This window comes from Bison bison, unplaced genomic scaffold, assembly GCF_000754665.1.
Source record: "Bison bison bison isolate TAMUID 2011002044 unplaced genomic scaffold, Bison_UMD1.0 scf7180017864060, whole genome shotgun sequence".
In the NCBI taxonomy this organism is placed as follows: domain Eukaryota; kingdom Metazoa; phylum Chordata; class Mammalia; order Artiodactyla; family Bovidae; genus Bison; species Bison bison.
The window spans coordinates 2401395-2413451 of record NW_011494632.1 but is presented as its reverse complement, the minus strand read 5'-3'; the positions used below and the strand labels follow the sequence as shown (position 1 = coordinate 2413451).

The 12057-nt window shown below is 38.0% G+C and overlaps 1 protein-coding gene across 1 annotated transcript in view; it reads right to left on the bottom strand.

Annotated features, from left to right (window-relative positions):
• The window catches only part of RXFP1 (relaxin/insulin-like family peptide receptor 1), a 214307-nt gene that overhangs the window by 60290 nt on the left and 141960 nt on the right, over positions 1-12057 (bottom strand). The window contains exons 3-4 of the mRNA XM_010836108.1: positions 6024-6125; positions 1806-1911 (exon numbers count right to left, since the gene is read on the bottom strand). Coding sequence (XP_010834410.1) covers positions 1806-1911; positions 6024-6125 — 208 coding nt within the window. The remainder of the gene's footprint in view (positions 1-1805; positions 1912-6023; positions 6126-12057) is intronic.

Below are 12057 nucleotides of genomic sequence, written 5' to 3'. Positions count from 1 at the left end.
GACCTCAGACTTTTTTGGGGGGGGGTATCTTTTTTCTGGCAGGACTAATTACTATGAAAATAGCTATGATGAGTCTAGGATGAGATTGAATGCTGTTCTTAGTATATGGGAAAATGTCACCTCCTTTGGAAAACAGATCTTTGTGGCTTAACCTGTCCAGTGTTCTCAGCTCATTGACAAATTGGGTAAGCTCCTCAGATTCTGTAAATTTGATTATACTATTGTGTACAGGAACTCTGAGCTGGAGTTCTTCTCTGTTCCTTGAATATGTCAGGCATATAAGTTGCAGTGTTATGTGGTTTGGGTTGAAAAGGGCAGGACTTGCCAACATTTATCACCTTAAGAATTGCTCCTATCTCATCCACATATATATATATACACATATATACAAAAGTCAGAGCCGTAAGGCACTAAAACACCTGTATGAAAACAAAAAACTCAGCAGAAATATTGGATTAAAATGTCTATTCTTTGCTAATTTCTTTTAACAATTCAGCCAAATGTGTGTGTTTGTGTTGCTGAAGTTTGTTGAATTCAAATTAAGATTGGATCAGTAAGTTGTTTCTTATGAGGATAATTTTCTTTTACATGCCTAAGTATGAGTTATTTAGGGAAAAAATGAACATTAAGTCTCTGGGTCAAGTGTGACTCAGAAGAGTTAGATTTTAAATGTGAAGTGATGGAATATTTTATCCAATTTATTTTGTTGTTGTTCAGTAGCCCAGTTGTGTTCGACTCTTTACAACTTCATGGACTGCAGAATGCCAGGCCTCCCTGTCCCTCACCATCTCCCAGAGTTTGCCCAAGTTCATGTTCATTACACTGGTGATACCATCCAGCCGTCTCATCATCTGATGCCCTCTTCTCTTTCTGCCCTCAGTCTTTCCCAGCATCGGGACTTTTCCAACAAGTCGTCTTTTGCATCAGATGACCAAAATACTGGAGCTTCAGCTTCAGGCTCTGTCCTTCCAATGAATATTCAGGGTTGATCTCCCTTAAGATTGACTGGTTTGATCTCCTTTCTGTCCAAGGGACTTTCAGGAGTCTTCTCCAGCACTGCAGTTTGAAGGCATCAAAAATTCTTTGGCGTTCTGCCTTCTTTATGGTTCAACTCCCACAGTCATACGTGACCACTGGGAAGACCATAGCCTTGATATATGGACCTTTGTCGGCAGAGTACTGTCTCTGCTTTTCAACACATTGTCTAGGTTTGTCATTGCTTTCCTGTCAAGACGCAATAGTCCTCGGATTTCATGGCTGCAGTCACCATCTGCAGTGATTTTGGAGCCCAGGAAGAGGAAATTCGTAGCTACTTCCACCTTTTCCCTTTCTATTTGCCATGAAGTAATGGGGTTGGATGCCACTTTATTTTACTTGCTTTATATTTTTATTTATACATGAGCGTATTAAAATTTATTTCTAATAATTAAAAAATTGACTCTTTTAATGTGTCCGGTGTTAAGAAAGCTTTATATAGTAATTTGATCGTAGCTTTTTTCTTTAGTAGCACATATACTTGATGGCATCTTTTGCTTAGATACAACATAGTGATACTAAATACTTCGTAAGATTGTTATGAGAGACTGAATAAGTGAGTACAGAGAATAACTTAGAGTAGGATCTATCATTTAATAATACAAATAAATATCAGCAATCATTATAATTGACCAAGGAACAATGATATCTTCTTGAATGACAATGCATTATTACCAATGATGATTACACCTTAATTATGTTTTACAAGTTTTACAAGTTTTACAAGTGCTGTACTGGCTGTCAGAATGAAAACATTTTTTTCTACTTACATGAAAGTCACATTTGAAGAAACTGATGGAACAGCTCGTAAATTGATCTCATCACACTCAAGCTCTAAACCTTGGCAAATACATTGCATGGGTGCAGAACCGACCACTGAATAAAGAGGATGTAGTAAGGAGAAGGGATGATGAGGGACCAGGAACAGGAGGGGAATGAAAAGAAAGAAACAAAAATCTATGAGAAAATCATACACCAAAGTGTGTTGTGTCTTATGTAAGCAATTTGTGCAAAGCTTTAAATTAAGTTTCCAAAAGTTTGCTTTAAACATTAAAATGATATTAGGACCTTAAGATAGGGAAACATACACATTTAACAGCCCATGCATTAAAAAAAAGTAGCAGTTTGCTTTTCTCTATTTGTTGGAAAATGAAGTCATCTGCTCTTATTTTATCCTTGGAGAGTAGCTATGTCTAAAGGTGACACAACAGTGTGTGATGGGCTTTAATGTTCATTTTAAAGCTGCTATTAAGAATAAAGTGTTGCTTTTAATGGAATGCTAAGCTGTTTTTAACTAGCAAGAAAAAGAACTTGACTATGAACTATAGTGCTGGTAGATTTTCTTTTTAAATTCAGGAACTCTTCAAAGGACTTCTTTTTGTTTATATAGGACTGTAAGAATGGCTACTGCTTCACTTAAGGAAGTGAACATTTTTTATGCATAGCTCTTCTGTTCTCACTGATGGGAGTTGGAAAGAGAGGGAAAATGGGATGTATGCCGTCGGCTACCTTGTGGGCTCCCGATATTGCTAAGGTTTATTAGAGATTTGGGGTGGTGTGTTCATATAGCTAAATGGGAGTATTATTCAGTGTCACAGACATCGTCTGATCCCTGAATTGATGAAGAATGGATGATGCCTCATCAAGAGCGATAGGGGATATTCTCTTTTACATTTACTTTGAAACCCTGCACTTAGAGCAGAGCTTATAGACTTGAATATTTACAGAAGCAGGCAAAGCGGGTACCGATTGCATCTTGGAGTCCCTGTGGGACAGCTTCTCCTAACTGTTGCCCTATTACCATAGGAGCATGTGTGGCCGAGTCAACCAACTTCCTCAAAGAAGCCAGAAAGACAATACTTTTTATATAATTACCTACTTAAAAACAGTAATACTTAAAAACATTTAAATCACTATAGGACAGACAAAACTTCTTGTGAGAACTTTCTGTTTGCAGACTTTTAGTCTAGAACCTTTACAGGAAAGTTTCTAGAGAGTGGAAAAGCATCTTGATGGCAAAGATGGTGGATGATGGTGGGAAATTTGCACAGTGAGCTCCAGCCTTGGAAACAGCCAGGTATTGCTTTGCTCAGATATGTGGCCACCGGGTGTTTTTTGTCTCCTTCCAAACAACTGTGCAGATTCCCTACAGAATCCTGAGAGCTTACGATCATAATTTAGGTTTTGTGTGTTTTCTGTGTCAGCAGAGTCTGTGCCAAGAAGTTTTGAACAGTCTTATGGTTGTAAGTGACCATTTTGGCAATGGATCCCTAAAAATTAATTCTATCTAAATTCCTGTGCTAACGTGTGTATTGTTGGGAGGGGACAGGGAGCTTTTGGAGGGGAGATGAAGGGCCTCAGAAGTTGGTACAAAGGGTAAAAATAGAAGATGGAGAAGATAGCATTAATCTGGTGTGTTTTTTTTTTTCCTTTCTATTTTTATAGGCTGAGTTAAGATTGATAATTCATATGTGTTGATAAGGAAAGTGAAAAAATAGCACCTAAATATCCTACCAGGAAAGAAGGATGAAGCAAATTATGTCACTTAAAAATTTATGGTATTTTGAAAGATTTATAATATGAATACCTGACTATGCTAAAGTGCTACCTCAAAATATGACAGGAATGGATTGCACTGAAAGTTTCAACTATGCTAAAATAAAAAGAAAGATGAGTAATGAACCAGCAAGTTAATGCTGGTGGCTTCTGAGTGGTGAAATTATGGCTAAGTAAATAATTTTTTCCAAATCTCTATACTTTCCATATTCCTCAAATTTAAACTTTATGAATATATTTGTTATGATGGATATGTTTTCCGTGATATTTTTCTTGAGAGGTGACTTTATAAATGTGAGTTCCTCACATTCATTCAGTCATAAAGTATTATAAGCCAGTTAAATTTCTCAGTTAAGTTTCCAATAAACACTTAAAATAAAATTGAATAAAGTGATACAGTAGGAACCTTAATTTAAGTTTCACCCCCTAATTTTACACTATGTTTACATTTACTTTTTATACTAGTTTTAAGTTTGAAAAAAGATACTGAATTTTAAATTACCACCCCACCCCTATCTTTCTTCAAAATTCTAATTAAAAATTATATGTTTGTTCATTTCTAAGAACAGATAAAAAATTGCCTTTGTACTTTTTGAAGCATCACTCTTTATGTAACTGCATTTCTCTTATGTAAGAATACTTAGGGAACATTTCTCCCAGAGCTCATCATCTGGCAAAAAATTTATTTCTCTTGCTGACTTGATCTGTTTTTCCCGTTTGTTTGTTTTTGCTTTACAGACCAAACTACGAAAGTTATGCAACCCATTGTTTTCGGTCTTTGACCTAATGACTACAAAATTAAGAACTAGGTAGTAACTCTTATATAATTTTCTTTCTCTACTTCTTATCCCATTTACTATGGAATTTTTGTCTCTTATGTCATGTTAATGGGTTAAGTCTGTTCATAGCCATATTTATTTTTATTGAAAATTGCCTAAATCCTTTTGGGAATAATGTAAAATATAAAGAGAGTCAATTAAAATTTAAGAAATGAAAAGGATATAGAATGAATCAAAAGAGAAAAATTAAAATGATATTTTGAGACTGTATGGCTTAATCCATTAGTTTTACGCTTGATATTAGTAGTTAAATTATACCCGTTAACTTTTTCCTTTTCCAAAAGCTTTCAGCTTTTTCATGACCAAGTAATCTGGTCTCTCTCTCTATATATTTCAGCCGCACCATGCAGCCTGCAAGATCTTAGTTTCCTAACCACAGATTAGTTCCCTAACCCTAATCGAACCTATGCTCCCTGAAGTGGAAGTGCAGTCTTAAACACTGAACACCAAGGGAGTTCCATGGTTTCCATATTTTGACAAGAAGACAACATGTGGTTGAGATAGATTGCTGAGTGACCTGTGAGATTAACAGGAGGGATTATATCCACTCAAAGTGGGGATTGTTAGCAGTTTTTATGAGTTTTATTTGAGCAGTAAAGGCAAAAAATATTTAAAAAAAAATTAAAAAGCTGCACTTTACAATTTGTGGTAGAACATAAAGTGGAAAATGTAGTAAAGGATTCTTTTCCTCAAACCCTTCCTTTTAACCAAGGTTTTGAAAGATATGATTGAAATTACAACTTTAAGGCACACATTTATATGTCAATAATTTATCAGAATAAACCCAATTTATTTAAAAAGAATTATGTACATTGATCTTCCTGATTTTAGAAATTATAGAGTTTATCCTCAATGTTATACCCTCCTACAATCCTTTCCATGGTTTTTGTAAGTTTTTGTTATGTGACTAAATGTAGAGTATAACAAATAAGGCTTTTTTGGTAGCTGTAAAGTATGACTTAGACCCCAGAAGCTTTTTCACTTACACATGTTAAAATCCCAACAGCTTCTCTGCTCTTGTTTTCATTTCCTTTTTTTTCATTGGTTAAAACATTTAATTGGTTCTGCACACATGAGGTTAAATCCAATATAACTATAACATAAGTTCAGATCCAACATCAAACATGGGTACAGCCACATGAATAAGGGAAAGAGACTTCACTTTTCTTTACACAGCTTCCACAGCACAATGCAGCAACTCAAGGTGATTGCTTCTCTAATTTGCTATAGGGACACGCACATAGGTAAGTTTTTGTTCCCTCAAATATCCTGGTATGGAGTTGCTTTTATATCAGAGTTTACAGTGACTGTGAAAAGGGGACATGTAAAATAGAAACCCCAATGTACTGACATTAATTTTGTTTGCATCAATACCTAGCATGATTTAGTCCTGTTGCACTTATGATCCCTGAGTCATTTAAAAATCAAATTCTCAATTTCAGGTTGTATGTCTAATAGAAAATTATAATTTTGCAAATAGAAAAGTGAAATTAACTGTATAAAAATATTAAAACCATTGTATCCAACTTTTAACAACATGGTATCTTACTATAAGCCCATAGACAAGGATGCTCAGCCCTTCTAACTACTTACAGCATTCAGATGTTTCTGCCACAATACTGGGATACAAGGAAGTCATTTTGTAGTTATTGCCATAATATCTGTCAAATTGTGTAGACCATCCGTTGATGTCTCCTAAAATAAAGATCAGAGAACATAAAGGTTCAAGAATAGAAATATTCTGGAGTGTTGGGGAAAACCGGTCTTCTCTTTAAGATAATTTAATGACCTTTCGGAAACAAAATCTAAAAAAGTAGATATATATGTATATGTGTATGTATGTATATATATGGATGGCATCACAGACTTGATGATCTTGGGTTTGGGTGGACTCCGGGAGTTGGTGATGGACAGGGAGGCCTGTCATGCTGTGGTTCATGGGGTCGAAAGAGTCTGACACGACTGAGCGACTGAACTGAACTGATATATACACATATCCAGGGCTTCCATGGTGACTCAGATGGTAAAGAATTTGCCTGTACACAACTAAATTGCTTTGCTGTGCAGCATAAACTAATGAGACAGTGTAAATCAACTATACTCCAATAAAAATTAGTTTAAAATAAGAAATGAGTGATCGACAAACAGAGAAAGATCACCTGGGAGCTTGTCAACAAGGAGAATTTCTGGCCCCTCACCTAGAGATCCTGATTTCACAGGTCCCCTAATCTCTGGTTTCAATAGGCACTAGAGGTGATTCTTCACCAAGCAGTGTTTGAGCCACACATTTTTAATTTTATATTGGAGTAAAGTTGATTTACAATGTTGTGTTAGATTCACGTGTACAGCAAAGTGATTCAGTTATACATATACATGTATCTATCCCTTTTCAAATTCTTTTCCCATTTAGGTTTTTACAACATATTGAACAGTTTCATGTGCTATAAGTCCTTGTGTATTATCTCTTTTAAATATAACTGTAACAAACAGTACTTTAGATGTACTGAAACACAGCACACTGTTCTCAGCATCTTCATTTTAACTTCCCTCAGTCTCTTCAATCATGTTAGACTGATGTTGGAGATGGACGGCCATAGTTGTTAAATAGAAAAAGAAAAAATAACATGACCAGCATGATCTCATTCTTTTTTTTAAGGCACTGTGGTATCATGGATAGTGTTTAGTGATTATCCTCTGAATGCTTACATATTTTCTCATCTATATTTTCTGATTTTGATATGAAACTTGTCTCATTAAAAAAATGAAACCAAAATCAGTAAAAACAAAAAATCTTCATTTGGTGGGAGGGAAAAAATAATTTTTCCTCACGAAATTCCTCATGAACTTGCAGTTATTTTTGAACCTGAGACTATGAGGCCAGTCATGAGATGGAAAGGATGTGAGCTGGGGGGAAGGAGCAACTTCTCTGTACCATCTGCAGAGGGTACCAGCCCTATCCCATGGCAGGTTGGGGATGGGTTTAAAGGGGATCCTTCCCAAAGGTACCAAGCTTTTTTCAGGATGCTGTTGGGACTCTTTAAGGATGCATAAACAAGAGACCCGAGTTCAATCCCTGGACGGGGAATATCCCCTGGAGAAAGGAATGGTTATCCACTCCAGTATTCTTGCCTGGAGAATTCCATGGACAGAGGAGCCTGGGGTTGCAAAGAGTCAGAGATGACTGAGGACTAACACTAACTTTCAAACATATAGACAGGTGATAGAAGCGATAAAAGTTTATCTTATGTAAGTTAGGATTAAATTTAAGTCTGGCATCTATTTTATAAGTTATTTCTGCTGCGTATGTGTAACTCAAACCTGAGATTGAGTCCAGATAGTGCAACTTTGCCTGGATTTGGTGAACCTAACCTCATCCATGGTTTTCCTTCTAATCAGAAGACTTCCAAATTACATTTCCAGCCTGCGCTTTATCTTGTGTAACATGGAGCCCGTTTACTACAAGCACCTTGAACACAACATTCACCAAATGGAACTCATTATCTTCCTCCATATAATCTTGCTATTTCTCCTAAATTTTCTGGATTGGTGAACGGTCTGCTCAAATCAGAAAATTTTTTGAATGTGCTCTTATCTGATTAAATATAATTTGTACAGTTTTCCTCCATCTCCAGGTTATTTTCTTATTTTCCATGGCTCATTAACTCTTTCATGAAGATTACATTTGGGAAAGGCAAGGTATTCTAACATAAGTGTTATGTATGCTTGTAAAACCAGGCTTCCTTTTAAAGTTTCACTAAAAATAAATTGGAAAGAAGAGATGCTATTTAAAGATTGTATTTATAGCTGTTTCCATCCTTTAGTATTACTTATTAGTTTGAACACTTCTTTATTATGAAGGATTTCAAAATAAACACAAGTAGCAAGGCAGTATAATGATATCCCAATGATATTTTTATGATATCTCAATGATATCATTATGATATCTCAGAAGGAGATGATTGATGGACCTCAAGTTTACCATTTGCAGACATCAGCTTGAGACTCCAACTGAGTGCCAGTAATTGGATGGACAAAAGATACACCCAGAAACAGCAAATCCCAGCGTCTGAACAACCAGGAACCAGGTTGAAGTGCCTCGCTGACCCTTGACATTGTGAGTAGAGTAACAGGAGGAAGGGAAGGAAACTTGAAAGACTGAGTTTGTTCAGGTGAATGGAGACGGTAGCTTGTTGCAACTGTGAAGATTTAATGCATCCTTTTTTTTTTTTTGCTCTCTCACCATTCAGTTTAGAATGCTTTCTCATTCTTCAGAAGCTGGTAACGTAGTTCTGTATTTTCCAGACCCCAGGAAGTTCAGTTCTTACAGATAGATTTCTACCAGTGGGATACACTCATGTGACACTGAAGTCTGTAGACTCCATCTGTGGGTACCTACTGCAGGTGGGACAGTTACCACGGTCCCAGCTTCCTGGGAAAGGAGCTGACGAGCCATCGTGGATGCTGCTTAATCTTGGGCTTGCAAGTATAGTAGTGTTTTCTCCACTCCTGCTTCTATGTTCTTTATAATGATTCTATAAATACATTCTTCTCTACGTGAAACCTCTTTTTTCTTAAGCCTCCCAAACTCCAGAGTGGTTTCTGTTTTCTCCTTCCAGAAGGGGTTGCAGATAACGATCTCAAGGATAATAACATTGGATTGGTTATCTGACCTGAATGGTTTTGAAGATAACAACAGTCCTATTACTATTAGAAAATTGTACTCTCATGGTCTGTGGCACGCTGTGACAAAAAGTGTTGTTTAAATGATCACTTATGGCTTCCTGGACTATGTGCCTCTTTAAAAGATAAACTCTGGCAAAGCAGTTGCTATGGTAACTCATCAGAATGAAATGTCAAGTGTTGTGGAATGAAATGACTATGAGGATAGCCCTGGAGATATTAAAGAGAGAAAATAACAATCTCAGAAAATGACGTCATTAGCTCAAGAAGGTTCAGAGAATCAAGGAGCTGCCATAACTACCCTAAATAACCTTTTATCTTTTGGGACCTTAGGACTCAGACAGGACTCAAATCTAATGGGTTGCTAAGGTTACAACATTAGCTGAATTCACATTTTGTCCTTTCTTTTATTTATTTTTGAATGCTCTGGGTCTTTGTTGCTGTGCACAAGCTTTTCTCTAGTTGTGTGTGAGCTTCTCATTGCAGCGGCTTCCCTCGTTGCAGAACACACACTATAGGGCATGTGGGCTTCGGTAATTATGGCACATGGGCTCCGAAGTCGTGGTTCCATGGTTCTAGAGCAGAAGCTCAATATTTGATTCATGGGTTTAGCTTCTCTGTGGCATGTGGGACCTTCCCAGATCAGGGATCGAACTCATGTCTCCTGCATTGGCAGGCGGATTCTTTACCACTGAGCCACAAGGGAAGCCCTTGTCCTATCTTTAAAGTGAACACTAGGACTCTGATTTGAAAAGAGAGGGACCCTGGGAATTGTAGTGAGACATTTGAGCATGTTCAATTGAATTTGCATCCCCCCAAATCCCCATCCCACTGAAGCTCCCTGGCCAGCATAAGCAGCTGCCTTCCCCTGTCCGATGAAGTTACTTGTTTGTTGGAGGCTTGCTAGTTCAGTTCAGTTCAGTCACTTAGTCGTGTCCGACTGTTTGGACCCCATGGACTGCAGCATGCCAGGCCTCCCTGTATCACCAACTCCTGGAGCTTGCTCAAATTCCTGTCCATCGAGTTGGTGATGCCATCCAACCATTTCATTCCCTGTCACCCCTTTTTCCTCTTGCCCTCAATCTTTCCCTTCATCAGGGTCTTTTCCAATGAGTCAGTTCTTTGCATCAGGTGGCCAAAGTATTGGAGTTTCAGTCTCAGCATCAGTCCTTCCAATGAATATTCAGGACTGATTTCCTTTAGGATGGACTGGTTGGATCTCCTTGAAGTCCAAGGGACTTTCAAGAGTCTTCTCCAACACCACAGTTCAAAAGCTGCAATTCTTTGGCACCCAGCTTTCTTTATAGTCCAACTCTCACATCCATACATGACTACTGGAAAAACCATAGCTTTGACTAGATGGACCTTTGTTGGCAAAGTAATGTCTCTGCTTTTTAATATTCTGTCTAGGTTGATCACAGCATTTCTTCCAAGGATCAAGTGTCTTTTAATTTCATGGCTGCAATCACCATCTGCAGTGATTTGGGAACCCCACTCCAAATAAAGTCTCTCACTGTTTCCATTGTTTCCCCATATATTTGCCGTGAAGTGATGGGACCAGATGCCATGATTTTAGTTTTCTGAATGTTAAGTTTTAAGCAACTTTTTCACTCTTCTCTTTCACTTTCATCAAGAGACTCTTTAGTTTCTCTTCACTTTGTGCCATAGGGGTGGTGTCATCTGCATATCTGAGGTTATTGATATTTTCCCGGAAATCTTGATTCCAGCTTGTGCTTCATCTAGTCTGGCATTTCGCATGATGTACTCTGCATATAAGTTAAATAAGCAGGGTGACAATATACAGCCTTGACATACTCCTTTCCCGATTTGGAACCAGTCTCTTATTCCATGTCCAGTTCTAACTGTTGCTTCTTGACCTGCATATAGATCTCTCAGGAGGCAGGTCAGGTGGTCTGATATTCCCATCTCTCGAAGAATTTTCCACAATTTGTTGTGATCCACACAATCAAAGACTTTGGTGTAGTCAATAAAGCAGAAGTAGTTGTTTTTCTGGAACTGTCTTGCCTTTTCAATGATTAAACGGATGTTGGGAATTTGATCTCTGGTTCCTCTGCCTTTTCTAAATCCAGCTCAAACATCTGGAAGTTCTTGGTTGAAATATTGTTGAAGCCTGGCTTGGAGGATTTTGAGCATTGCTTTGGTAGCGTGTGAGATGAGTGCAATCGTGTGGTGGTTTGAACATTCTTTGGCATTGCCTTTACTTGAGAAAAATAACTTGGCCAGCTCTCCTCAGGCCCCTTTATGACCATGCTTCCTTGTCTTCCAACTTACAGCCCATCCCAGAAGACATGCAGCATTTGGAGCTAGGAAGAGAAGATTGACATCACAGAAGATCTTGCTCTTTGATAATGGCAGGAACCTAGGGAATTTGTGTGAGCACAGTTTCTGAGAGCACTGCACCAGGAGGAGGGACTCTAGGTGGGGCAAAGTGCGTTAATATGGGTTTCTGAATTCAGTCTGCTAGCTCAAGCTAGAGTTTGCAGATTGTTGATTGAAATCTGAATTCAATGTTGTCTTGGGCGAAATAAAGTTGAGCAACGGATGTGTGTGGATGACAAGTCACTGAAGGGATAGAGTATGAGGGACATGACCTTTGCATTGCAAGGCTGCAACAGATCCGTATCGGATACTGTAGATTGACCCTTTCAACTTCCATTTGACAACAGCTTTCACTGGTGTGTTTTTGCAAAGCAAGGCCCGAAAAGCTTACAGCATTTTGCATCTCCATTACAGCCAGAATTTGGGATGCACTCACACATATTTTGTGCTTCCCTAGTAGCTCAGTTGGTAAAGAATCTGCCTTCAAGGTGGGAGACCTGGGTTCTATCCCTAGGTTGGGAAGATCCCCTGGAGAAGGGAAAGGCTACCCATTTCTGTATTCTGACCTGGAGAATTCCATGGACTGTATAGTCCATGGGGTTGCAAA